Source organism: Stegastes partitus, unplaced genomic scaffold (genome assembly GCF_000690725.1).
Source record: "Stegastes partitus isolate 25-593 unplaced genomic scaffold, Stegastes_partitus-1.0.2 Scaffold1557, whole genome shotgun sequence".
Lineage (NCBI taxonomy): Eukaryota > Metazoa > Chordata > Actinopteri > Pomacentridae > Stegastes > Stegastes partitus.
The window spans coordinates 50,511-78,463 of record NW_007579288.1 but is presented as its reverse complement, the minus strand read 5'-3'; the positions used below and the strand labels follow the sequence as shown (position 1 = coordinate 78,463).

Genomic DNA, 27,953 nt, shown 5'->3' with positions numbered 1-27,953 from the left:
GACATTGGAGGTCGCCGGTGGAGCGGGGAGGCAGAACCAGCAGCCACGTCGAACCGAGTCATGACTAAACTCAGATCAGAGCCCGAATAAAACATTTACAGACCCAAACGGACCACATAAATGCGGACATGGAGGCTGAGAACCAAAACACGGTGAGTTAGCGGCGAGTCCGTCTTTATTAGCGCCTCGCTAGCTGCTGCTTCCAAGCTAACGGTGCTAGCGAGGTAACGGAATAAAATCCGTTTATTTCACATTAAATGACTTTGAGTTACTGCGGTCGCTGTGGTATTCTGTTATCGGTGTTATGAGGGTAATTTGTGATGTATTATCAGCGTCTTTCCTTCCCCACATGGAGGCTCCGTTTGTTAAAACGAGAAGGTGCTAGCATAGCGAACGATTAGCTTCGCTCGAGCTTTAGCATTTGAGCGGAAAGTTCAGACGAACTGAGCTTCAAGCGGGTTTTTCCCTCAACATTATAATATTACAGAACCTTATGAGACATCTTGGGTGAAGCTTTAATGCCGTCTGAAACCCACTTTCGCGACTGTGAGACCTTTATTCTATTTGAGAAAATGAACCTTCTTGTGTTTCATGTGGACCACATCAGATAAGAACCTTTACACTGAGACGGTCACATCTGGACCGGATCGTCTCTTTAAAACCTCCTATTTTATTTGTAAAAATGCAGAAAAGGAAGATTCTACTGCTTTTTATCCACACAGAAGGACCAGGTCCAGATTTAAAACCACTACATGTAGATGTTGTGGAGTGATTTGTCAAACTTTACTCTGTAAAACTGCAAAAAGGGAATATTTCTATGCTTTTCTCTCATCTGGACCACGTCCAGATAGAAACCTTTTGTCCTCAGACTGGTCAAGTCTGGACAAGATTGTCCCTGAAAGGTTAAAAAGTCTTAAAACACAGTTTCTGATTTGTGAGAGTGTTCACTGATTCTCATTTCAAGTAAAACTTTGCAGAAACTGGCAGCTTCAGTGGAAAAAAAACAGTAATTTTGGGATTATTTCTGACGTAAATTGGAATATGAGTCATGATTTTAGTGGGAGTTGTAGTTTTTTTAAACAGGTTCGTTTCCTTCCATCAGGGGGATGTGGTTTGTAAGCTGGGGTGAGTTTTTAGCAGAATGTTGTCCAGTAGTTTTAACTTCACTGAAAAATTGTAGCTTAGATCGTATTTTGATCAGTTGCTCGGCTCTACTGATGCTGGAGCCTCTAGTACAGGGGTGTCCAATCCTGGTCCTGGAGGACCACAGTCCTGCATGGTTTAGATGTTTCCCTCTTCCAACACACCTGATTCAAATGATCAGCTCATCATCAAGCTCATCGTTAGCAGAAGCCTGATAACGATCCTGATCATGTGAATCAGGCGTGTTGGAAGAGGGAAACATCTAAAACATGCAGGACTGTGGCCCTCCAGGACCAGGATTGGAGACCCACTATACTAGTACCGCCAGGAAACTGTGTTAACGTGGTTCTAGTCCGTACTGTTCATACTTTATTTTATCGGCCGTCTGCAGATGCGTTGTTTGACTTCAAAGACCTTCCCTTTATTTTTGTTGTTGGTTACACTTCAAGTAGCTCTTTGGAAAAAATGGATTGTAAAACTTAATGTTTTTTATTTCCCTCTGCTTTGTAGTTTGTCAGCCAGACAAACTGAAAAAAACACAATCATATGAGTGTTTACATCAATGCTGCTGCTGACTTTCTTTTTGATCTAGTATCAAGAAACAGACGTAAAGGTCCTCATCTGTTTCTAAGTTCTTCTTGTGCATACTTACAGCATTTGTTTTAACATTTAATAACTAGACTGGACATGCATTACATGACAAACCTGTAGTTCATCCACAGTGTGAATTACAGACATCTGCAGCTGAATTCTGACTAGTTGTAAATCTAGTTTCAGAAATCTGCGGTTTCATTCTGGTGTGTTATAATTCTAGTTTAGTATACCGGTAATTCCCCTCAGTTCACAATATCTACATTGTCCTTGTTCTAGATCTTAATTAAGGTCTCGACTGGTCAGAATGATGTAAATATCTCAAAGTGGAATTCTGCCCAGCCATCAGGCAGCTACACAGGTCTGAAATTAGAGTTTAGACTCTGAAATGACTTTGCAGACATTCGTAGTTCAGTCAGGAACTACAGCAAGTCAGAGGCATCTTACGTTTTAAACACAAAGTGCCATTTCAGAGCAGCCGAGACCAAAGTGCTCTTACGTTTCACCACAGTTCTCTAACAAATGAAGCTCTCGTTCCCTACAAACTCCTCACTGACCAGCTCCTTCTATTCTACAGCGGTTGTTAGTGATGTTATCCGCCTCAGCAGCCGCCATTAGTTCTGCTGAAGCTCTTCAGATGCTTTGCTGCAGCAACAACCAACACGAAATCACACAATTTAGACTCGTCTTCATGACATTTCAGACATTCACAACTATTTAGTAGTTGTTTGGCAAATCCAAACTGAATTCCAGACATCTCTCACTGTCCGTCTGACTCGGCAAAAGACGTTATCGATATCTGGAATAAAAAATGACCTCAGTTGTTCATATCTGTCACGTTAAAATGGTAAAATAAGGAGTACAGTCAGAGCTTTCTCACAGTAATGTCTGTAATGATTCTTACCAGTCCACTGGCTTTGTCATTTTCTCTTTTTCCAAGTTTACATCCTGCTGTGCATCCCAGAGCAGCAGCAGCTCCTCCAGCCCTGACGCGCCGCCTCCAGAAAACCACGCCGACAGCCTGACCCACCACTCCCCCACCGTCGGCACTGTTATCCCCAACCGGATTTTTGTTGGAGGAATGGGCTCCAGCGTAAGAATTGGCAAATGAATCCTCTGCTTCTTAATGTAGAGAAGTATGGGAGGGCAGGAGGATAATGAGAGATGAAAATATCCGTCAGAGGCTTCCTGTTACTCAGCAGTGCCGTCACAGTTCCCCTCTATGATTATTATTTTATCACGTTTTATATTTGAATGAGGTTTTCGATGCCCCCCTGCTGGTTTTTGGCCCATTCTGGAGCAAAAACATTGTTTCTTTTGTTGTGAGAACACGATCCAGCATCTGTACGTGTGTTTTAAGGTGAATGACGGCGACCTGCGATGCGTCTTCTCACAACACGGTGCCATAAAAGAGGTGAAGATTGTCACCAATCGCTTTGGAATGTCGAAAGGGTGAGTTCGTGGCCCCATTAAGTGTTCATCAGTCAGTATCTGTCATTTTACTCACAGCGTTGTTCACGTCTTGGCTGTTGACCACTGAAAACATGATACCCGTTGATTGTGTGTCTTTGAACAGATATGGGTTTGTTACCTTTGAAACCCAAGAAGATGCGCTGAACGTCCTGAGAAACGTATGTAAAGAATAAGTAAAGACATCGTTCCTGCTGTATTTATTTATAATAAATACACTTTGAAGTGGTTCAAAATTCAAAATAAACCTTTTTTTTGCTGTATTTTATTAGAAACAGATCATTAAAAATGATCAGTGAATAAAGAAATAGATGGAAAGGAAACCTTTTACTGTTTACTGTGAGTGTCCGTCGCTGGTTCGCTCAGCTGTCGGTTGGTGTAATAATGCAGGTTATCTCTCCCTGATTCTTGTCTCCTGTGTTCCCCCATCGACATTGTTGAAGGCCAATGGGATCTGTTGCAAAGACAAGATGCTCCTCATTGGTCAGGCCGTCAGAAAGCATCAAACCTCAGGACGAAGTAAGTCGACCGTCTGATACCCGTTTCGCTCACTCTGTGATTTTAAATGCAACCGTAGAGCTGCAGCTGTGACTGGACCTGTTGTTTGATGGTTTGGAAATCGGCTCCGACTCATCGGTTCCTTTCTTCTCCCAGCTAAGAGCGCCTCCACGGCCAGCTCTGAACCTGCGACCCCTCAGCAGATGTGCCTGACCACGTCTACACCCTACACCTACCACAACGGAGTGGCCTACTTCCACTGCCCCAACATGAGCCCTCCTGCCCACCACTGGCCTGTAAGAGCCAACCTGGATATCTGATTGCATGCTTCACGGCTGCTTTCACATCCGTCTTTATCTACACAGTCACAACGACTCAGGAGCAAATGTGTATTTATCTGAACACGCCACTTGTTTGGCCGCCCAAGTAAATCATGTATATTCGCTTCAGCTTACTTTATTTGCGCCTGTGCGTAGGACTGACAGCTACCTTCACTGCTGATTAATCTGTCGATGATCAAGTCATCAGTCAATTGTTTGATCTATAAAATATCAACGAAGGCTGAAACCACGACCAAAGATGACGTCCTGAAATGTCAACGAACCAAAGTTGTTCGGTTTACTGTCACAGAGAAGTAGAGTGACCAGAAAACATTTCAGTTTGAACCCCAAAACAAGCTGGTAGGTTGGAAAGGCTGATATATACATATATATATATATACATATATGTATATTTTAATTGCCAAAAAGACACCATTCATCCGAGCCAAAGTAAAAACAGAAAATATAGTTTAATTCTTCAACGTCACGATGGGCCTTAGACGAATCACGTGTGACTTTTGGTTTTTGTTTCTAACATTAATAAAAATCTAAAAGTATATTCAATCAAAATCACTTCTATTATTTCAGGATTTGCTTTAAAAACAGTCAGTTTGCACCAGATTCTGTAGAAAACGTAAAATTCAGCACAATAAGTGACTCTGCAGCAGCGTGACACACTTTTTTTTAATGAATTTGTCCTCACAGATGATTTGTTTTTTCAGATTTCAGCTCGGCCATGAACAGACACTATGTGATCTGCTTTGACCGATATTGCAGATTCTGATTCAATGACATGATGAGAAATAAAAGTGAAAATTTCAGGCTTTTTGTATTTTTGAAGGTTCCTGAGATGTTGTTCAAACGGCCTCAAATTAAAATGCACCAACAAAACGTGCTGGAAATGGGTCGGTGGCCAACTTTTTAGATTTTATCTTAGAAAGTATTTGATATATTAATGGTATCATATTAATAGTAATGATATATTTAATTCAAGCAGCTGTTGACGAGCAGGTACTTAAACTAAATGTCGGTCCTTCTGTTGTCGGAGGTTTTCAAAAAACTTGCTGCAGACTGTTGCGTATCTCAGCTGGTAAAACGGATGTGGGTGAGTGAAGAGTTGTCAGTGCTGAGATGAATTAATGATTATCTTCTTGCAGCCTGCACGTCAGCTGATGCTTCCTCAGTCCCACCAGCCCGTCTACCAGCCTGCAGCTCATCAGCACTACCAGGTGAGCTCCGCTGATCGGCATCCAGTGACTACCCGCCATCCAACGAGCACAGCGGTGGTTTGAACTGCATTTTAAAGTCTGCTTTCTCTCTGCCTCGCCCTGCAGTGTGTCCCAAACCAGTATCAGTGGAATGCTGTCCAGGTAAAAAGTCAAGCTTTATTGTTAGTTGAGGAGAGTTTTGTCATTTGTTGACCGTTTCTAATCGTCTGTCGTCCAGCTGGCCATGCCCTCCAGTGCAGCCGTGTTTTCCCAGCAGTCGGATTATGTTTACCAGCCTGCTGATGGAGGCTCCATCCAGCCTTCTGTCGCTGTCATGGAGGACGGCGCTCCAGAGGTACCATCACCAAGAACAGCAAACCCCGCTTTCCTCTTTTTAAATGATAGTTAGTGAAACGCCACCAACTGAACTTGTAGAAAATGTTAAGTGTGCAGATTCTGCACCATTTAAATGAGCTCCTGTCCTCCCGGTCAGACTTGCAGCCTGAGTGGAGCATTGCAGTTGTGCTTTTTCAGACGCGTAATATTCTGTATTTTAGAGGAACTGAGTGTTTCGTTGTGGTTCTGCTGGACGTTTGTGTGCAGAAGGAAGCCGCTGCTCACTTGTTCTTGTGCTTCTGCAGTTTGTGGAGCCGACGGTGCAGCACGTTTACCCGCTTTATGCTCCGAGAGCAGAAGGAATGACACCCATTGTTCTGCAGCGTGACCCTGTCAAGGTAAATTAATGACTGGCGCTGACAGTGAGCTGTAGTCACGTTACTTTTCCCCAGTGAGCACCGTCCATGATGAGGACTGCTCAAACTCCATCTGATAAACACATTTCCTGCTTTTCTTGCCGATTAAGAAAAAGAAAAGAAAACATCTAACATGTAGAGAAAGGAGTTGAGGTTATTCTTTCTTTATTTGTTTTATTATTATTCGGTGAGTCAGTGATTTAAACGGGAAGATGACAAAATACCAACCATAGAACCACTTTTCTTCATTGCCAAACAGTTTGTTTAAAGCTAACATGTCCACGAGCTTCTCTTACATTCAGCGAGTTCACTCAACGCTGATTAATCCTCAGAATCATTTTAAATTGGCTTTCTGTTGGAATAATTTGTGCACCGGTCGCCATGTGTTTTTATGTTTGCCAGTGTCCAAGGAGAGTTTCTGATGTTTCAGATACAAAAAGAAACTTCAGGAAGGACTTAGTTTTAAAAAGAATTCTGTAATTCCTGCCACTGCCACAAGAGGGAGACTAAAGTTAGCCCTGCTCGTTTAAGACAAGCAGCTGAAACACACTTTGATTCATCAGTATTCAACAAAGCCACATCAGACAGACTTTTATTGGGATGTGATGATACGAACTTTTAACACGTTTAATGACAGACGCAGGAGAAGATGTTTTCTGTTTCTGAAATCCGACGTTGGCGCAACAAATGAACCTTTAAACCCCAAAACCTGCCGGTGGGTTGGAAAGTCTTTTCATCTTTAGTCGAAGCCAGAAACTGAAAAAACTGGGTGCGCAAATTTGTAACTGATTTCTTAGCCGATATTTATCAGCCTCATCAACTGATTCCAACAAACTGAACTCTGTGGATTTAATTCCGTGTTCTAAGGCTTTGAATAAGGTCGTACATGCAAACTGCTCCAGGTGCTGTGGGCTGGTAGCATGAAGCACCACAGGAGACGTCCTCATTGTGGCACTTTACCTGCTGAACTCCCACAATGCCCTCTGCTCAACAGAGGTCAGAGTGGCTGAAGGGTGAGTGGCTCCACCCGGTGGCACAGTCAGGTATCACAGCTGTTGTACAGGGCGTTTCTGACATGCAAGCTGGTAATGTATTTTTGATCGGTTGAATTGTTATCAGTGATTAATCAATGAACAGCTCATCCTTAACACCGTTAGTAAAAGCAGAAAGAATGGTCACATTTGGACCAACAGGTTCTGTAAAAAGTTAAACATTCTGCAGTCCTCAGTCCAACCGTGAAGTCACTAGCGACGTCAAAAAGTCACATTTTCAGGAACTCTGTGGGTGAACTGCAGGCTGTGTAGACGCACATGTGGGAACAAATGAGAAACATGAGTAGTTAAATATCTATGGCATGCAGTGTTGTGACAACATGTTCAGGTTTATTCCAGTTTTTTTTAGTTTTTCTAAAGTAAATAATCATCAAATTCTCACATTTGAAGGTCGTGCATGTTGTTGTTTGGACGGATGGAATAAAAGAAAATGGAAAGCGCTTCAGGCAGGACGTTATATGGATCCCACGATGAGCCCATGTTTGGGTCGTTCCTCCTCACCCAGTCAGACTGTGTCCCCTTTTTCTCCCCAGAACCTGATGTTCCCGCCCTCACGAGTCCACCTGAAGCCAAAGTACTGCCGCTACAAGGACTTGTACTATGTGCCGGAGTCAACGGAGCCGCCAGACGTCTCCACGTTTCAACCTGTCATGTAGGCTAAACGTCGGTGTAGCTCTAGTCTGGGTTTGTCAGCCGTGAAACCTGAGCCTTGCAGCGTGATGCAGGTAAGCTCCCACCTGGTCAGAAGGGTAGCTGGAGGACTCTGTGTCGTACATCCACACTGGTTGCTCTTCATTCGTTTTTACAATAACAGCCAAAACGATGCTTAACCAGGTTCCAGCATCTACTGTAGTTTGATGCCTCCACAGTAAATGTTGGATCTTAAATCCCCCCAAATGTTCCGGTTCCGTATTATTGGAGCACGATAAATGCCAAAGTTCTTCATATTTACGCCTGATAATTTATCACACAGTCATGTTTCTGTTTCCTCAAAATGTCAGATGTCTTTTCTGTAATCTATTTTGTTGTTGTTGTTTCGTCCTTCCAGATCTTATGAAACAAAATGCTTTCAAATGTGAAATCAGAAACCTGCCCTCAGGCTCACATCCGACTCCAGCACACCTTGAACTCAGCGCTGCTTTTTAACCTTTTGCCTTTTTCGTCGCGTTTTTTTTTAAAAAAAGCTTTTCTCGCTGCACGCGCAAAAGCAACTCACGATACATCAAAGCTGCGATTATCAAATGCATTTTGTTGTGTTTCTCTTCGTCTTACCGGACAATGCCAAGGAGCGTTGCTGCACGTGCTCTGTGGATCACACTTCTGAGCAGCAGCTGTTGTTGGAGGCTCGCTGAGCAGAGACGTCAGCCCGAATGGCGTCTAGTCTCAGCTCTGCTCGGCTTCCTCAGAGTTTCAGGATCCTCTGGTTTAGCTTTAGTACACTTTCTACCGTTTTCTTTTTCTACGATACAGGAATGTGTCCGCTGAACCGTTGCTGGACTGTTTTGTTGAGACAGTTCAAATGTGACGGCGTTTTTGTGTGTTCGGTATGAAGCAGGCATGACGGCGTGCACATCGAGCCGTTTCATGTGTAGAAGTGCACCGGTTACTCAGCAGCGTTGTGTGTCAGGAGTTCTGTCGGTTACCGTTTTAAGTTTGGAAATATATCAACAAGTGTAAAATAATAATAATAATAATCTGTACGTCAGGATTTTATGCATGCAGGGATGATTTTTAGATGAAATGCACTCTAGATGGAGGTTTGTCTACGTTTCAAAGCAGCTCCACCGGGTTCGGTTGTGTTTTTGCAACGTTCAGCAGATTTAACCTCCAAACCTTCTGAAGGAGCCTGAATTACACCAGGTGGGGAAAAAAAACCTGAACTGTTAAAGCAGAGGAAAACTTGCTTTTGAGATAATTTACTGAAGATTATTTCAGGCTTGATTGCTCCGCTCGGTTCATCATCAACAAAGTAAGAATAGAAATACTGTCGAGCAGCTTGTTGGAAAATAGAGTTTGTCAGTTGGAGTTCCTGTTCTTCTTGTTTCAGAGTTCAAAAGACATTTTCTAAATATTAAAGACTGCCTTCACATTAAATGTTGATCACATTCAATTTGAATTCTGAGATTTTTGCTGGACATCCTCCTGCCAAAGCATCTCAGCTTTCATTTCCCTGTAGAACGTTTTCCCTTTGAGGTGTTTGTAAATTAGGTACAAAGTCTTTAAATTCACTTGAACTTGTCGACATGCTTCTATCATTTCTGCTTGTTTTGTATTTCCACCTGCGTTTTCTACTGTTTTGTTTGATACTTGTTGTCGAACTCAGCTTTTTGACATGAATCTTCCATTCCTGACGTGATTGTGTCTGTGCGCTCTCCGTCTGCTCGTCTGTGTGAACGCTGCCAGTGACCTGTTCTGCTGGGTTCAGAGCGTTTGTGGTTCTTCAGTGGAAATAAATGTTTCTCTGCGTGTCGCCGTTTGGTTTTGCTTTCATGTGCAGCAACAGAAAGGAAGGACAACACATTCAGTCAAGTTAAATTAGAAGTAAATCAACTACTTAGACTGCTATCAGGCAGAAGATGGTATTTAATGTCAATAAGCTCTGTGGACTCTGAAGAGACAGACAATATTACAAATCATGTTGCAGAAATCTCTGAGCAAACGCTGCAGACATTATACAGACAGAAACTCACATTCATGGAAAAGTCTGATATGCTTGAAGCTCCAGTATGCGGGCATCCTGCTCTATATCATGAGAGGGGCTCGATACTGAGCCAGCCGCGGTCACCGCAGTGATGAATCAGGGTTTTTATCTGCATGAATGGGATAAAGAACTTGGCAGGGTGGCAACAGCAGCAAATGCCGGCTTATTAGAATAACAAAAGATTGTGTCTCGTGACTTCAGATGGAGATTTATAAAACAGCTGGGTGTCTCTGTGTCAGCTGTCTGTGCATGATGAGCTTTGCACTGTTTAAAGTCACTTTTCATACTTTAACAAGAGTTTCCAAAACCGAATTTAGAATCCATAAAAATGGAGACTGTCAGACGTGTTTATTGGTGGACTGTGATGCACAACTACACATAAAAATCTCTCCTCATTTTAAACATGCTCCTGTTGTGTAAACATGCCTGGTTTCGCAATTTAATTTGTTCAAGCAGTTGTCGTGGATGTGTGCAGGGTTTAGCTCCTAAAACCACAGCACCTGATCCACAAGTGATAAATATTGTCATGTTTAAGGGCCCGTGTTCGCTATTCAGGACTATTTACAGTGAGATGCTGTCTTGAAGGGTTCCTCTGCTGTCTCACAAGAAAAATAGTAGCAGTGGGTTTGGTTTGATCAGCCTGACATGAGTAAATAACCCATTACATGCTGAATGAATTCATATAGAACAGGTTAAATTAAATGAGGAAGGGTGGTAAGAGTGACCTAAAATCTTAATGCTGCATTTGTACAAAGCTGCTTCAGTGTGTTTTACAGACGCGAGGTAGATGAAGATAAATAAGTTAGTTAGACCTCGAGTTAGAGTTCTGCTGTCATATCTGTGTTTATGCATCGTAGAGGCAGCTCAGGGTCCACACATGGCGGCACAGAGACCAAATATCAGCGTCTTCTGGATGCACGGAGAGCCTCCAGCTAGCAGCGTCCTAATCGTTTAACTGAGGCAATGGTGGCCGTGTGCATGCCTCCATGAACTCACACATTAATGCAAGCAAAGGACAAAGTAGTTCAGAGACAGTTTCCATGAATGTTGACTCAACCTCCTGAAGTCGTGTCAGTTTTCTTCTTCTGTTTCTCTGCAACATGAAGTCCTGCAGCTCTGGACCCCATGAAGGAGGAGAGACCTCAGAGACGTCTTCTGTGTTACAAAGCTATAATGCCGTAAATAATAATAAAATAAAAAAGAAACTGCATGTACAACATTTTTACCAAGTGCTCACAAGTTTTACAAACTCTGGACAAACATACATACATCGCTCCAGCCTCTACAAGCATTAGTCACTCGCCTGCAGGTCACCTGACAGCTGAGTGGAACATGGCTTCTTGGTTTTCCATCTTTTACGTGATCTGCTTGCTGTTTGTGATGTATTTGTGGTGATTAAATAGATGAAATTACATCATTTTTAAGCTTATATTTGGTCAGTGTTCCTGCAGAACGGCATGTGACATGGTTAGTTCAGGGACCGTGGAAAAGTAGAGCAGTCTCTTACATCTTCTGGCTCCGAGAAATGGTTTAATTTTGCAGGATTTTAAAGGTCATGTGAGGTAAACAGCTGAAAAATCCCTCAAGCTTTGTCATGTAACAAAGCTGATGCATGAACGACTTCCCAGTTGCACCACGGAGCTCACGTTGGTTTGAACATAATTTTTTAAACAAGATGTGCAGAATAAACAGATTTTTAATTAAAAAACTGATTTTTAGCTTCATAATCTGACAGTTCTTCCTGTTTTTAGTATTTTCTTGCTCTGATTAATTGTTGTTTTTTTTAGGGAACATGTCTTTCAGACCATCCGGTAGGTTTTGGGAGTCATACCTCTTTAACTCGACGTTGGTTTTATTGTAGACGCACACGTGCACCATTTCAGTTGAGCACTCAACACAAAGTACAGCTGTCATGAAGCAGGTTAATTGGACAGATTAAAGTTAATGCGACGATGCTGCTGGATGAGAAGTCAGAGGATCACCATCATCAGTAAACGTGTACAAATCAGTCTGAAGTGAAGACAGGCTGATTTCTCTGGACTCTGAGGGTCCCCGCATCAGTTCCTAAATGATCTTATTGTGATTAATTAACTGTATGAGGGGGCGTCTGTGCATAGACTTGTTCCAACCCTGACATATAGGAATCTTTTGGAATGAAAAGGAAGCAGATAGCGGCTGCTGTTTTGCTGATACTGTCGGCAGTGACCCCGGGTCACTAGCACGCTGTGGTGTTTTGATCAATAGTGATGAACTTGTGAAAACTGGACAACAATAAGTCATCATCACACTGCGGTGCGTCGCTATACATAACCAGACTTGTACTATAAAACCTATTTGGATGACAATACTTTATGCTGTGCCATCACACGGCTACTTTATATAAAAGGACAGCGGCACAGAGAGCGTCTATTGAGCGTCGTCTGGCCCCCGCTAATATAACAATGGGAAAGGTAAGTTCAATATGTATTACTGAAAATACACAATTAAAAAAACAGATCGATGCACCTGTTTGAACTGAATGGAGGTGATCTCTCATTAATGCCGTTTGCAGATCATATTCTACGAGGATAGAAATTTCCAGGGTCGGCACCATGAGTGCATCAGCGACTGTGCTGACCTGCATCCCTACTTCAACCGCTGCAACTCCATCCGGGTGGAGAGCGGCTGCTTCATGGTGTATGAGAGACCTCACTACCTGGGCCACCAGTACTTCCTGCGCAGGGGGGAGTACTCCGACAACCAGCGCATGATCGGCATCAATGACTGCATCCGCTCCTGCCGCATGATCCCCATGGTAAGCCTGGGAACATGAAGTAGCATGAAGCTGGGATCAGTCAGTTATTGCAGTGCAAAGGAAGAAAACATGTAAAATAGTTGTCTTCAATAAAGTCAAACCAAGGGAAGACACAAAAGTAAAAAATACCAGTCTAGACATTCTAGCACTGGCGTTATTTTCATGCCAGGTATGTAGGTAAGCAGTAAGCATGCTGCATGTTGCATCAGCAGATAGGATGTAGAGTTTTCAGAAAAACTGTGATGAGCAAGTCCCTCAAAGCTAAACAAACCATCAAAGAGTTGAACTGTGGAAGGCACCTTTGCTCTACCACGTTAGGATGAACTGATCGTTGGACTGTTGTGTGTTGGCAGTCACCAAACTCTGCTTCCTGTTCTCTCTGCAGCACCGCGGTTCCTACAAAATAAGACTGTACGAGCGTCCCGACATGGGCGGCCAAATGCAGGAGGTGAGCGACGATTGCCCCAACGTCCAGGACCGCCTCCGCATGTCTGACATCAACTCCTGCAACGTGGTCGACGGCCACTGGCTGCTGTACGACCAGCCCAACTACAGGGGCAGAACCTACTACCTGAGGCCCGGCGAGTACCGCAGATACAGCGACTGGGGCGGCGCCAGCCCACGGATCGGCTCGCTCAGGCGAATCACCGACTTTAACTGAAAAGTCTTGTGAACCGTGTTCCTCTTTCTGTTCTCAATAAACTTGCTGGGCTGAATCAGTGTGTGTGACGGTGTTTGTATTGGAGTCCTTTGTGAAAGAACTCGTCGGCCCAAATTCGTTGTCGTCTGCGCCATTCGTCTTCTGTGTTCTCCACAAGTTGCACCAAAGCAAATGTTTCAAGGTATTGAAGTAGAGCAAAGAGAAAACACACTTGACCATGCACTTTGATTTGGATAGATTTATTGCAATACTTTATTGACAGCTCTTCACCGAAACATCGGTTTCTCACATAGTGATGCGTTTGATGGACCCCACCCTTGGACTCATGCTCCCCCACTCGTTAAACCTCCTGTATTCACCAGGACGCATCAGGTACTGACGCCCCCTGAAGTGAGGATGCTCATAGAAGATCCAGTATCCGTCCGTCACGTTGCAGGAGTAGATGTCGCTGGAGTGGAAGCGTTCGTACAGGGACGGGCAGTCGTCGGTCAGCTCCATCATCTGGCCTCCGAACTCTGGCTGCTGGTAGATCTTCATTTTGTGGGAGCTTTGTTGCTGCAGAAAAAAACGTTTGTTTGTTTTTTAGCTTCTCGAGCAGCATGAAGTAAACACGTTTTGGTGGAGGCTTACTGTGGGGATCATGCGGCAGGATCGCACGCAGTCGTTGAATCCCATCCAGCGCTGGTAGTCGGGGTAGTCGCCCTTCCTCAAGAAGTACTGGTAGCCCATGTAGTTGGGTCTCTCGTAGACCATCCAGTCGCCGCTGTCCACTCTGATGGAGTTGCAGCGGTTGAAGTGGGAATGCAGGTCAGAGCACTCGCTGCTGCACTCGTAGGAGCGACCCAGGAAGTTCCTGTCCTCGTAGAAAATTATCTGGGAGGAAATGAATCAAGTTTTATTTTATTTTATTTTTTTAACGTATCAAAGTCAAATTAATGAAAATGTGTATACTTGACTGGTTCGGCTGAATATTCAACTCAGACCAGCAGATGCACAAAAGAGACCCAGCAAAACAGGCAGCCTTACCTTCCCCATTGTGTCGGCTAACTTTTGTCCCGCTGCAGCGGCAGCCGTGGGCTCCAGGCTGCCTTTATAACCCACCGATGACCTGCCGCTTTGTGGTTCACAACAATGACTGGACTCGTCAGCTCTTTTTTTTTTTCTTTTTTTTTTCTTTACCCCAAAGTTTCATGTGGACAACAAAGCCAATCAGCTGTGAGCGGCGGCTCCTGATAGCCCACTCATAGGATCTAAATGTCACTAGAAATATACAGTCTCCACACATCTGTATACATCTGAAAGCAATGATGCAACACTCATTTATGAAGGCTCATCTTTGTGAAAAAGTTTATTTATCCGACACCATCTTCACAAACATCTTCATCTTTGTACAGACACTTTATTCATGTGACTGAACTGGCGTACAACAAAGGTGCGACATTTTAAAGGCTAAAATTTAACACGCATTTTGAGTCGAACGCTGCACAAGCTGCCGGGAATCTTTAACATGAGCCTACTTTCCTAAATCCAGCGAGCACAGCCGCTGCCTCGCCTGAGTGCACAGCAGCAGCGACCTTTTATAAGCTTAACAATTCAGAGACTATTTTCTTCATGTCAGCACAACAACTCTAGTTGCTGCCTCCAGTTTGTTCGCTTTTGCTTTTGTGTGGTTTCAATCCCCCATATTGTGATATCCTCTATAGGCTAAGCTCCAGAATGTAATTTCAATACAGTCTGCATGAGCTGCTCAGCTAAGAGCGAGTTTGAACTGCTGATAAACACACAGTGTGTTCCTAGCATCATGTGAGTTGTGTGCATATTATACAGTAAATGCTGTACATGACTGTTTGCTGTTGTGCAGCACGTGGAAGCATGCAAATGTAGACTCACACTGTTCTGCAGTGTACGCTTGTCATTTTGTATTACTCACTTTAGAAAGTAGAACAATAAGCGTTGCAACTATAAACCTTTAAAAAAGATGACAAATATAGCGTACAAAGTCATTTATTTATAGGAGGGAGTGGCCTCACAGGGAAACACTGACGAGGAAATATTCTCAAGTAAAAGCACCGCTGTGACGAAACATGTTAAAGCTAAAGTACTCTGCATTAGATCGTTATCTCAAATGCGTTCGTGGATTTTCTGTTGCAGTTGGTCGAGGCGGCAAATGTTGATTATTTTCACTCCGAATTTATCTGCTGAATATATTTTTTCTATTAATTAATTAATTGTTTGGTTCTGAAAATAGTGACAGAAAGCAGCACAAACAGTCATCATGTACGACAGGCTTCCAGGTGTTTTGTGTGCCGATGTCTCAGTTTGTGAAGTGACTCAGGATCGACGCTGGCAGATCAACGTTATGAGGCACAGGAATATGCAGAGCTCAAGTAGAAAATGGAACAAATGGTACCAGTAAAGCTCGAGGACCGTAAGTTTGTACTTGTGGTACCATCCCCGGTTTGAGTCCCTCTACTGTACACTCTCCTTCAAACCTTTTAAATTTTCCTTAAACAGTCCAGATTTCTCGTATCAGATCTCCATTAATCACTGAGCAATATGCAGAATTCTACCACCTCATGGATTTCTTGTGGTTTCACACAAACTGCAGTCAAGGTCGACTTCTAGAGACGGGAGCAGTGGAGAAGTAGACGACGGTGTTTTTGTGTTTAAAGCTGAATGAAATGTGGAGCTTTCTGTTTCTAGCTTTATTATGTGCATGTAAACTTAAACAACGATGTGAGAAAGACCAGCAAACATCAGCCTTTGGTTGTTGATCATGCGTCTGCTTCGACTGGGGATGCTATCGATTGTGATATGTTAAAAAAAAGAAGAAGAAAGAAATCTATCTAAAACTCCAACATGCACCAGAGCTGTGGTGAGACTCTCCTCGGCTCCCTCATACATTAAAACTAACATTTATGTTTGGTTCTTTATTGATATTGCAACAACATCAGGATGGTTTTCGTGCAGTCAGATCTCATGTTGTTTCAGCTCCACCATCGACTATATCGACAATATTTTAGGTGATTTAGAGACTTTGGTCGTGTTGTTCCTTGATGCTGAGCCGACATTAGAACACGACGTATGGACTTTGTTTGTAGTTCTTTTCATAGAGTTTCAGGAAATGAACATTCCCAGTATTTTCTCTCCGTGCATTCAGACACCTCAGTGCATCTTGGTGTTAATGCATTTATGCGCCACTGATTGGGCAAAGCGGCCGCTGATCCGAAACTGTGCTCAAAAAGAACTTCACCCAAATGTGCGTCCAGTCAGTTTATTGTGCGCATCACACAGTAAGAGGTAAATTGACAGTGAGTTGTACAGTACAGCTGGAACTACACCAAAACAATGCACAAATCACAGTTTGGGGATGAGAACAAGGCTCCTCCTTTTTTTTTGCGCTCTACAACTTGTCAATATTAATAAAACAAAGCCAACCTATGAGCTAAAAGTCATTCACAGTTAAGACTGGGTGATGCGTCTGATTGAATTGAATCTCATGTCGTCGCTGCTCATGTCTCGGAGGTTCCTGTACTCTCCTGGCCTCAGATAAAACATGCGGCCCTCGTAATTGGGCTGCTCGTACATCAGCCAGTAGCCCTCCATCACGTTGCAGGACTGCATGTCCGACATGTGGTAGTTGTCCTGGATGGAGCTGCAGTCGTCCGTCAGCTCGTGCATCTGGCCTTCGAAGTTGGGTCTCTCGTAGATCCTCATCTTGAAGGGTCCCTTGTGCTGTGAAAGTGCAAAGTGGATGTTTATAGATGTAAAAATACAACGGCAACACTGGCCCTGACGCTTTGGGGTTTGAACTGGGCCTAAACCGGTGCTGCATTAGAACTATCGCTGGACTCGCAGAGGGACGTTTTCTCATCTAACAGGTAAAACATCAACCATCAGACGGATTCTCACATTGCTGACTGCTGATGGCATGTTTCTCATATTTACCATCGGGACCATGCGGCAGGACTGAATGCAGTCGTTGAAGCCGATGGTGTTCTGGTACTCGGGGTACTCTCCCCTGGTCAGGAGGTACTGCTGGCCCGTGAAGTTGGGCTGGTCGTACACCATGAAGGTGCCGCTCTCCACCCTGCAGGAGCTGCAGCGGCTCAGGTGGGAGGCGATCTCAGAGCAGTCGCTGCTGCACTCATACGAGCGGCCCTGGAAGTTTCTGTCCTCGTAGAAGACGATCTGGAGGGAAAGACACAGGTTGTGTTTGGGTCCAGCATTTGAAAATCTGCACAGTTAGATGACAAAGAGTTGTGAGATCAGCACAGGAGCAGCACAGATCTCACGGTGTCGCATGGTAGCTTGTTGGTACGTTTACAGTATAAAATGATTCCAAAGCCTCGTGCACTGGCTGCTGCACAGACCTGCAGCCTGCATTACCTTTCCGCTCATGGTCACACTATTTGATTTCTGTTGTTCTTCTCACTGGCGCGCTGCCTTTTATGCATCATGTGACATCAAAAGAATCCGCTTCTCAATTGTATGAAATAACTGAGTCAGCTCACCGGTATGGACGTCCTTACTGTACTATACATCAGAGCTGTGGACACTGCAGTCGCTCTCATTAAACTGTGGCGGTGCAGATTTCACCGTGACAAAGCAAACTGTGCTTTACTGTACTTTTGCACCACCCCGTTCATTGTAGGACACGTTTATCTGCATAAAGGCTCAGATTTTATTGTGGAACATGAAACTTTTGTAGGAACACAATCCTCTCATTCGTGTGAAATTTAGCTCCAGAGCTGCAAAGCCCGCTGGTGCCCAGTTTAGTGACCTGTTGGGATTAATGTGGTGTGATTTAAACCAAAGATTTATTCGCACATCTAGTCCACGAGGCAGTTGCCTCAGAGAGAGATGAGCATCAATGAAATATACATTTATTAGTTCTTTGTTTTTGACGGAGGAAGGTTTGTCACCAATAAATGTATGTTTGACTTTGGACAGTGCAGGAGTCTGATTGTTAGCGGTCAGTCGTAACTACACTGATTAAATAGCAGTAATATTGGCTGCATTATCCTCTAACACAAACACTCTCTGTGTTGTGTTCTGCCAAACCAGCGCTTTTGCTCGTTCACACTCGTGTGCAAAGCAACACGTGACTGGTGCCGAAATCCGTACATAACATGGCTGTATAATATTTTCCTCGGAGGATGATACTGTCTTCACAAGCTCCGTTCTGGACGGCACCACCCTCAGGACAGACTTGGTACCTTCCCCACTGGTATCAGTAAGTAAAATAGGAGCTTCACTGCTGCTCATGATGGAGCTCAAGTTGTCTCCTGTAAGTTTCAGCAAACACAATGAGCAGTTTTCAGATTCTACCCAGCATCTTATTAACGATGACTTTTTGTTCTGGTGAGACTTATTATAATTCAGTTGTGATTGTTGTGTTGTGTTGTTATATTATATGTAAAATGATGTGCTCAGAATAGCAATAAGTACAGCGGCCCTGAGTAATGATGGATGTTTGAAATGAGCAGCGCCGCTAATAGCGTGCAGCTTCATCAGTCCTTTTAGGTTTGGAGCTCCCTATTCAGAAACTTAGTACATATTAATAGCAATTTAATTCCAAAACCTTTATTCTGTGAAGAATATAACCACTTTTCTGGAAGTGGTTCTTATAAATTGTAATATTTCTTATTAATGGAAAGCAGTGTGTACCACAGTATGGAGCATTTATTGAATGCATGAGCAGCCCAGGCCTTTCATTAGGATGTTATAAGGAGAGAAACGGTTCTCTTCCATCGCTGTCAAACGTTTGACGCCACATGAAGAAATCAAAAATAGATACTTCAAAATATGTAGTTTATTTTTGAGCCACAGATTCATATCAGCACATATCCATGATGCGTCTGATGGAGCTGATCCTCATCATGTTGCTCATTCCCATCTCTCGCAGGCTCCTGTACTCTCCCGGCCTCACGTACATCATGCGCCCTCTGAAGTTGGGCTGCTCAAAGATCAGCCAGTGTCCGTCCATGACGCTGCAGGACTGGCAGTCGGACATGTAGAGACGCTCCTGGAGAGACTCGCAGTCTTCCATCAGCTCGTGCATCTTGCCAGCGAAGTTCTCCCTTTCGTAGATCTTCATCCTGAACTGTCCCCGGTGCTGTTGGAGGAAGAAAAGGCAGCTTAGAGTTTCCCATCTGACCTGACAACATCCGCACAAACCCAAAAACATCGACCAACATGTCTCACCATGGGGATCATGCGGCAGGAGCGAATGGAGTCCATCATCGTCATACCCGACATGCCCATCATGCCCATCATGCTCCCCAGGCGCTGGATGTCAGGGTACTCTCCCCTCCTCAGAAACACCTGATTGCCCATGAAGCTGGGCCGGTCGTACACCATGAAGCAGCCGCTGTCCACCCTGCAGGAGTTGCAGCGGCTCAGGTGTGTGTGGATGTCGGAGCAGTCGCTGCTGCACTCATAGTTGCGACCCTGGAAGTTCCTCTCCTCATAGAAGATGATCTGCGGTGCACAACAGGAGCAAGCAGTTAGATGACAGTACCTCAGAACAGTTACTGTTTATCAGAACCCTCGCATAGCAACAGTATTTAGAATTATTAATCAGCGTTCAGCTTCGTCTGCAGCCCTGTACAAACATGCTGTGAATATTACCCTGCCCATGGTGACGGTTTGCGTTTCTCTAAGTGACACCAACCCAACGCTACGTTTATATAGACTCTCAGCCGCAGGACACCTTGCACACCTTTGTGTGAAACCTCATGACTCATCATGAGGTTCACGTGGCCCTGCATTCATTTTTTTTTTTTTTTTTTACAGAACACCTGAATAGTTATTGTGTGTTGAATGTAATTTAGGGAGGTCATGTAAGTTCGGAGCAGAAGCAACATGTTCTCAGTATTTAGCCGTGACCATCCGATTATTTATTGCACTTCAGTGAAGGTCACCGTGTTGTTGCTCACTGGAATCTACAGTGTTTGCTGCAGTTATAGTGAATGCTGCTGGTTTCACCACCAACACCTTTGGACAGGACGTTCACACCGTATAGATTTTCACAGAAGCGATATGAAATAAATAGCTGAAGTTGCTGGAAGCCCCCCGATATTCAATTCACAGTACGCAGCGCAGATGGTGACATACAGTAAAGTATGCCATCCTATAGTGCTGCTGTGTGCCACAATATAGAGTGATGACTCAAAGGTTTCAGCACAAGCCATGTGGAAATACTATGGCTGTGCAATGTATAAAAAGGCTAAAGGGTCGATGTTGATGCTCTACATCTGAGATTAGCTCACCAATATCACAGCCATGGGGAGGGTAAGTGAAGCTATAGACACGTCCGAGCGACAGTAACGCTCCAAAGATTTACAGAGAATTTACTGCACGACACAGTGGACTTTATGTTGAGGTCCCATTGCTGACTGCAGATTATATTCTGTGAAGACCAGAACCTTCGGGGTCGCCCCCATGAGAGGAACAGCGGCTGCCCTGAGCTCCCCTCCTGACTGAGCAGGTGTCGCTCCTGCCGGGTGCAGAACAACCCCTTCATGGCCCATCAGATGCTGGTGAGGAGTATCCAGGCAACCAGCACCTGATGGGAGTTAGCGTGAGCGAGCGCTTCACGTCCTGTCGCATCATCCCCACGAGCGGCAGGAAAGTTTAACACACTTATCTGTACTAGGGCCCAGTCACACCCAGAGACCTCATTTTAGATAGTTTCCACGTGAAGACATACGAGAGAGCTGGGCACAAAGCAAAGATCCGTCCCACCTCCATAACACAGACTCAGCCTTCCTCCATGTTGGCCTCCAGCGTCTTTTGAAAACACCAGAAGCTGAATGTGCCACAAACATTAAAGAAAAAACAGAGAATCAGTCGTAACCGTGACCTTATGTGCAATATTCTAAACTAAGTCCACGTTCAGTCCCAGCCGGACCTGCTCAGCTGTAATCATTTGACCAAAACAACCGAACTAGAACCACGTGGTACCTGCTGAACAGGTTACATTCACTGATGACGGCTGTGTTTCTGAGTTGATAATTGACAACACAGTATAACTGAATTTGGCGCAGATACTTTGGTGCCATTAATGGTATTTATTAGCGATCAACCAGTATATTTTTTTGGGCGAATTCCAATTATTAGTACCAACATATATTAAATGTTATATAATATTATATAATGTGATAATAGGGAACATGTCATTTATAACTCGGCTTCTCCATTAATCAGGATTGCAGTAGAGGAATTCAGTTTCCGGATTTGTGACGGCAGATTGTGTTTCTTGTTCAGTTTTTGCAGGTTGCATCTCAGTTATTGAGCCGTGTCAGATTGTTCAAGGTAGTTTTACTTTACAGGGATGTTACGGTGCTCCAGACAGCGTTGGCCACAGGCCTGACAGTTAGCGTCCTAGGGATAGCCTCCGCCGAGCGTCGTCGACAACAAAATGCGCTTCGAGCCGCGATGCTGAATTTTTCAGCCACTTTCAGTGAAAGTCAATCGATTACATTAATGGAAACAAAACTGCGCTCTGCAAATGTCCATCTGTCAGCAGTAGCTTTCAGGGTTGACTGGCTGTTGCTGGTGACATACAACCAGTCAGATTGTGCTGTAGGCGGGACATCGCTGAATGACTGTAGAGAGGAGGGCAGCTGCATCAGAGCACAGTTAATTTATCAGTAATCATTCATGAAAATATTACACATATTCAGATAATTGCCGCCTGACGTTCAGTATTTTGCAGGATGAGGAGAAACAGCAAGCAAACGGAAAAGAAGAGTGAAAATCAATGCTTTAGTCACATCAGTGAGTTTCCGTTGTTGTCGCTGATGACTTGTTCTATGAAAGTTCACACAGTGCTGAGCCGAGCTGTCCAACACGCCGTACGCAGGATTTGGTTCATTACTTTTGAAGATGTGACTCAGAAGCTTCAGTGTTTCTCAAGCAACTGAGGCTTTTATAGTGGATGGAAAGTGGCAAAGCTACGAGGCAGTGCAGTCATACCGCTGCTCGCTGTGGTTCGTTGGCCACCAGTGGAGTCACACATCCAGCGTCTGAACTCTTTATGTGTCGTTTCTAAAGTGCTCTGGGGTTGTTTGTTATGTCTGGAGGTGAGTTACCTCAGTTTCTAATGCAGTTGAGTTAAAAACTATACTTCCTGAATGCATGACCATTTAACCTCTAAGTCACCACGTGGTTTATGCTGGAAAGACTAAACGACTAGCTGGCATCTTCTACGCCTGCTCCGCTGGGATGTGTACTCGACCGTCACTACAGCTTTGCTCTGTGTCGAACACCAATACTTCTGTTTAAGGCTCGTCTGCTCACCAGATGTGGACTTTGGGTATAAGCCTGCCGTTTTCCTTCCCCTTCTGCTCTCTGCCGGTATTGTTTTCAAAATTTCCTTCGCTATGATGAAGAAGAACCTCCGAGCGTCAACCTACCGTACTGAAAATGGCCCGTTTTGACTGACAGGCCCGCTTGGTTCCGTCGGGGAATTCGCCGTTTTAACGGCAGCGCTCGCCCCGACACTATTTTTTAGGGACGCCATTGCTGCACCGTGGGCTGAGCAACGCCTCGAATGTTTGTGACGAGTTTAAAGAAATACAGACACAATGAAAAAAAAAACAACTGGAGATAAACACCAAGAATAAACAAAACTACAGCGTGAAGCCGGTTTGTGACCATCAGACATGGTCCTCTGGAGTCAGCGTTCCACTCCTTGAATTAGACTTCATGATACCTGCCCTCATGATACTTGCCAACAAAGTAAAATTACTTTTCCAGACTCATCCGTCTCAGCTGGTAAAGTTATGACTCCACCCTGCAAAGAGGCTTTTCTGTTTCCAGCAGGTGTAAGCATTTCATTAAACAGATAGTCATTTATATATTTTTATTATTTATATTTGCAACACCAGATTAGAAGATGATGATGATGAATTACACTAGTTCAGTCACAACAACCTGAATCAGAAAGTCAGTGTAGTTATGATCCGAAACTAATGAAAGATTCAAAACAGTGAAGTGACTGAATGTTGGGAGGTGTTTCAGTTCGATTGCCGCTCAGATGATTTGCTGCTGTCATGAAAACACTGCGCTCAATCACTTCTTTCCATCAGAGTCTGTCGCTGGTCGTCTGCCTTCACTGTTCCAGCATGTGTTTGATCCAGAGTCATCATCAGGCTGGAACAAAGGCAAATCAAACTGCACCAAGCCATTTTGCTGATATGTAAATCTACCTCATTTGGGTATCAAAGACTTGCCACACTCTGCACATTTTGCTTATCGATAAATACTTTGATGCGGCTGCAGCAAAGAATGAGGTCTACAGCGCGTCCAAATGGGGAAGGTAAGACATCACGAGCAGGGTGCTGTCAAAGACTCCTGTTCCTGTGAAGATACTCTGATTCACCAAATGCTTTCTTTTCCACAGATCACGTTTTTTGAAGAGAAGAAATTCCAGGGCGCCTGCTACAACTGCAGCAGCGACTGTGCCGACCTGCACACGTACTTCAGCCGCTGCAGCTCCATCCGAGTGGAGAGCGGCGCGTGGGTGATCTACGAGAAACCCAACTACAAGGGCTTCCAGTACGTCCTCAGCCCTGGCGAGTACGCCGACAACCAGCAGTGGATGGCTTTCAGCGACAGCGTCAAATCCTGCCGCGCCATAAAGAATGTAAGACTCCTCGTTCAGAATCCTTCGTGCTCGTGGTAGAAGGCTGTTGTGAAATGTGTCCAGGTCGTCACAGCGGCACAGCGAAGGCAGCAGACCAAGCTGAGTGTTCAGCAGTGTGCAGCCAGCAGACCGAACAAGCAGACAATAGGAAGCACATTTGGCAGCAGCTTTTTCTGTAAGGTTAGCCAAGAAATGTGAGAGAGAGAGACATCATGAGGAAAAACATCAGCCAGTCAGCTCTCTGCAGCAATGTGACCTCTTTCACTTTCAATGATAGACTTTTTCACAATGTATGGATTAACTGATCCCAGTGACCAGAAACATCAGACCCAGAGTTACTGCAGCTGTTTCATCGTGACACTTGTGCACTGTATGCAGAGAGCTGACTTTACCGAGATGCATTGGAGACGTTCTCGTTTGGACCTCTGCAGTCAGTGCATCTCGTGAGACCTGAAGCGTGGCACAGATTCTTGTTTGCTTCCTGTTTGAGAACAATGTCAAATAGCAGCCGGCACTTGCAGCTGAGACAGCCCTTCGTGAGCTTTCTCCCGTTTGTTTGCAGGTGTACGGTAACGCCTGGAAGCTGAGGCTGTACGAGAGGCCGGACTTCGGCGGCCAGATGGTGGAGTGCTGCGACGACTGCCCGTCAGCGTACGACACCTACAAGGTTCGGGAGGCGTACTCCTGCGTGGTGACCGACGGCGCCTGGGTGTTCTACGACCTCCCCAACTACCGCGGCCACCAGTACTGCGTGGAGCGAGGCGAGTACCGGCAGCACGGCGACTGGGGGGCGGCCTCGCCTGGAGTCGCCTCCTTCCGCAGGATCACAGAGTTTTAGCTCCTGGTCTTAATCAGGACGTGAAGCAGGATGTCTGCACTTCACCATCAATAAATGAAACGCAAACGGTGGCTTGTGTCCTAGTGGGTCTCTGAAACCACGTCCATTCATGTGGAAGACTGTAGCAGCAACTTCAGCCTCTTTCTACATTTAATTTGAGAATTTTTAATTTACAAAAACATCAATAGTTACTGAACTCACGTGGGTTGTTTTGGGATATCAATCGTATTTTACTTATGTTGCACCATCACACAAAGACCAGAGACTGTGGAAAAGGTCAGATACAACTTGTCAAGTGTGAATAAAATATATAAAAGATGATTACAAAGAAAAGACTGAACACCTGCTTTAGAAGAGCAACAGTAAAAGACAAATACATGTAGTAAATCTAGATATTAGGCAACAATACTTAATACAACATTAAAGTGGTCGTATTGCACTTTAACAAAGTTCGGGACCTTGAAGTTGCTTCGTTGCCTCGGTCATGATCACACCACAGATTCCATGTTGTTGTTGATGTGCTGCTGTTGAAGTCCACAGTCGGTCTTATCGGTATACTCTGTGCACATTCTGCCTCTTTGTAACGGCCACGGGTACATATTTGGGAATAACAAGACCAGACTGGTATCTATATTAAAAGAGAGAGAACCGTACCTGCAACGCCATGACAAAAAGCTTCAGGTGCAGACTCACCAGTAGGACCAGTGGGACCAGTGGCACAGTTTCACGGCACCGAGGATTCTCTGGGTGGCCAGTCGCTCCCATGTCACGTCTTCAGAGTCGGGTTCACTCCACAGGAAGTTTAAAGTCAGTCGAACTGATTTTGAAATCGGTGTTTAGCGTTGTTTGGAACCAGCATCCCTCCGGACGGGAGCGCGGTAATCCCCACCATCTTGATTTTCACTCCTAAATCGCCCCCGTGAGTCCGTTCACTTTGAGGTTTCATTTTGGCCCAACGTTGGTTCCGACCAAGATCCCGAAACAGACGTGGCCTCCGATTGTGTGCAGGGCTGAAACGGGTAAACTGGCCCAAAAGTCGGGACAAAAACGGGAGAACAAAGCAAAAGAGAAAAATCAAACCTACAAAACATAAACAGAACTGTTTGACAACTTGAGCGTTTCTTCCACAAATGAGCAACGATTTAAAGTCATGACAATTAACTATTTTAAAAAATGACAAAACAAATATTAAATTGCTTTATTTGATTTTCAAAAATGCTAAAATACTGTAAGCAGCATGTTCAACATTGTTCAAGTGTTTCACCGTCGACCAAAAGTCCCTGAATGGATCTTTGGCTGCAGATGAGTCGCTGAAGGCTTCACGACGGCACCGAGGAGCTGCCACTTCCAGAACAACTGTGATGAAGTGTCACGATTTTAAACGGAGATTTGATTCATTTACAGCAGGAGTGGTAGTGATGGTTGAGAATCTGAAGATGAATTAAAGGGTCAGAGGGTTTAACCTGTCTGCCAACTCGGTCCGTCCTAAACGCTTTTGATCACCTTCGATCGCATGCTTTTGAATTAGTGGTGGATTCTAAAAATAAGTCTAATCAATTTAAGCTTTTTTAATTAAATAATCACGATTAATTGCATTTTTATTAAACCGCAATGTTTGATGCAAAGTTTTTCACTTCACATACCTTTTGGTTGACGACTGAACCAATGAATAGACACATACGTGATTTTCTATCCGTCTACTGCATTCACACATTGGTGCAAACTCAACATTTTAAGACTTTTACTTGCACAGTTTGCACACAACCATGCTCGTATCCAAGCTGCCTCGTGCTACCGGGAGTTTCGAGCGACGAGGCGTAACGTCGCCCTCGGGCTCATTTGCATAAAGCAGACTTGACTTCAACTTTATGCAAATGTGGCAAATCTTAACCAGATGCTCCCTGTGGACACGCAGCATCAGGCCTCGACGAGAACAACAACTTTCCAAGTGATAAGGTCTTCTAATGCATCCTGTGCAGCTTCTTCACAGCTGGTAAACCAACTCTAGGTGCATTAGCGCCACCTAGCGGCTGCAGCGTGTGCATCAGTGTGACCGGTGTGCCAGAAATTAGGGAACTGAGAAAAGTGCATTTAAATTTATTGTTTTTTCTGTGATTAATTAGTCAAATTAACACGTTAAAGTCCCCGTCCTGTTTTAAATCTATGACTAACTGTTGAATTGAGGCTTGATTTTAAAGAATGATATCAGAAACCAGATTGCAGTTAGATGTTATCCCCACGTTGTTCAAAGCAACCCTGAGAATGAACTCAGTGAACTGTTTGTTCAAATGGGATCTTTGTCATGTACGGTTGGGAATGTTCTGGTCGGCAAAACAAACAGAAAGAAAGTCACCAAAGCACAGGACAAAAATCATGTCTGAAGCAGGAGTCATCACATCGGTTCCACCCTGACGTCTGTTTTCAGGTCAGCTTCTGGTTTAAATCGATTTAATGATCCTAGCTGTCGTGGGTTGGAACAGGAGGTCCTTGTTCACGTCCTGCGTCTTTTAACTGTGATTTTGTTTCCTTCAGCCGTCTGGAACCCGAAGCAGCACTTTCTTTATCCACTGTGGCTCGTTTTTCAACATGAAGTCCTGCAGCTCGTCAGAAACAAATGACTGGAAGTAGACAGAATGTTTTCTGTGCAGTTCAGCGAGGGCACAGCATTTTCCCAGCTGTTAGCCGTGGGGGAGGAAGCGGTGGCGTACTGTACCTATTAGGTTTCACACTTGTCCCCTCTGGTCTCTGTGAACACTGCCTGCAGTTCAACCAAACCCACCTGAATGTTTGTCATGTGACTGTTGGCCTCAGCTGAGTCACCAACGGCTTCACAGTTGGGACCAGGAGCTGGGAACTGGTCTTTGTGGCTTTCAGGTGGTTTATTTTTTGCTAATTTTTGAATGAGGCGTATAGAATGAAGTGACTTTAAAAATCTGGATTTGTTTTTGCTGCATGTCGCACACGGTCTGGCTATCTGCTGTTGGAGAGTGAAAGAAAAAACAAGAATCCTTTCTTACAGTGTGTGGCTCTGATAAATGGTGTGATTTTTGTTATTTTTCTTAAAGGATAACGTGTCTTTGAAAACCTGCTGGCGGGTTTTTGGGTTCGGAGGACTAACGGTCGACCAGGACCGTTCCTTCTCACGAGCTGCATCAGTGGAAGGAATCAGTTTTAATCGAGAATAACATCAGCAGCTGTAAATGTTCAAACTGCTGCAGTCGTCCTCAGATGTATTCATCTCCTTCCATTAAAGAAACGGCAAAACTCACAA

The 27,953-nt window shown here is 44.4% G+C and overlaps 6 protein-coding genes across 9 annotated transcripts; 3 read left to right on the top strand and 3 right to left on the bottom strand.

The window, feature by feature from the left end:
• The first annotated feature begins 128 nt into the window (after positions 1–128).
• On the top strand, positions 129–7,690 carry LOC103371283 (protein boule-like). Its single transcript, XM_008300549.1, has 11 exons — positions 129–152; positions 2,675–2,827; positions 3,095–3,186; positions 3,311–3,365; positions 3,648–3,723; positions 3,859–3,998; positions 5,180–5,251; positions 5,357–5,392; positions 5,469–5,585; positions 5,872–5,964; positions 7,568–7,690. Exons 1-11 carry the CDS (start codon positions 129–131, stop codon positions 7,688–7,690), a joined length of 981 nt encoding a protein of 326 aa, XP_008298771.1.
• A 4,483-nt stretch (positions 7,691–12,173) lies between these two features.
• On the top strand, positions 12,174–13,190 carry LOC103371278 (gamma-crystallin M2-like). Its single transcript, XM_008300543.1, has 3 exons — positions 12,174–12,185; positions 12,287–12,529; positions 12,915–13,190. Exons 1-3 carry the CDS (start codon positions 12,177–12,179, stop codon positions 13,188–13,190), a joined length of 528 nt encoding a protein of 175 aa, XP_008298765.1. The 5' UTR covers positions 12,174–12,176.
• A 285-nt stretch (positions 13,191–13,475) lies between these two features.
• Positions 13,476–14,225, bottom strand: LOC103371277 (gamma-crystallin M2-like). Its single transcript, XM_008300542.1, has 3 exons — positions 14,217–14,225; positions 13,821–14,063; positions 13,476–13,745 (listed from the first exon to the last, which is right to left on the bottom strand). Exons 1-3 carry the CDS (start codon positions 14,223–14,225, stop codon positions 13,476–13,478), a joined length of 522 nt encoding a protein of 173 aa, XP_008298764.1.
• A 2,427-nt stretch (positions 14,226–16,652) lies between these two features.
• On the bottom strand, positions 16,653–17,591 carry LOC103371276 (gamma-crystallin M3-like). The gene is made up of 3 exons (XM_008300541.1): positions 17,580–17,591; positions 17,139–17,381; positions 16,653–16,925 (listed from the first exon to the last, which is right to left on the bottom strand). The coding sequence occupies exons 1-3, from the start codon at positions 17,589–17,591 to the stop codon at positions 16,653–16,655; spliced, it is 528 nt and encodes a 175-aa protein (XP_008298763.1).
• Positions 17,592–19,029: 1,438 nt separating this feature from the next.
• On the bottom strand, positions 19,030–24,246 carry LOC103371274 (gamma-crystallin M3-like). 2 transcript variants are annotated; one of them, XM_008300536.1, is made up of 3 exons: positions 24,232–24,246; positions 19,398–19,673; positions 19,030–19,308 (listed from the first exon to the last, which is right to left on the bottom strand). In XM_008300536.1, exons 1-3 carry the CDS (start codon positions 24,244–24,246, stop codon positions 19,030–19,032), a joined length of 570 nt encoding a protein of 189 aa, XP_008298758.1. The 2 variants fall into 2 exon arrangements, with proteins under 2 accessions (XP_008298758.1, XP_008298759.1); XM_008300537.1 differs by lacking the exon at positions 24,232–24,246 and adding an exon at positions 19,824–19,832.
• Positions 20,478–24,682, top strand: LOC103371275 (gamma-crystallin M2-like). Of its 3 annotated transcripts, none has more exons than XM_008300540.1 (3): positions 20,478–20,486; positions 23,602–23,844; positions 24,407–24,682. In XM_008300540.1, exons 1-3 carry the CDS (start codon positions 20,478–20,480, stop codon positions 24,680–24,682), a joined length of 528 nt encoding a protein of 175 aa, XP_008298762.1. The 3 variants fall into 3 exon arrangements, with proteins under 3 accessions (XP_008298762.1, XP_008298761.1, XP_008298760.1); XM_008300539.1 differs by lacking the exon at positions 20,478–20,486 and adding an exon at positions 23,509–23,517; XM_008300538.1 differs by lacking the exon at positions 20,478–20,486 and having other exon boundaries at positions 23,584–23,844.
• Positions 24,683–27,953: the final 3,271 nt, after the last annotated feature.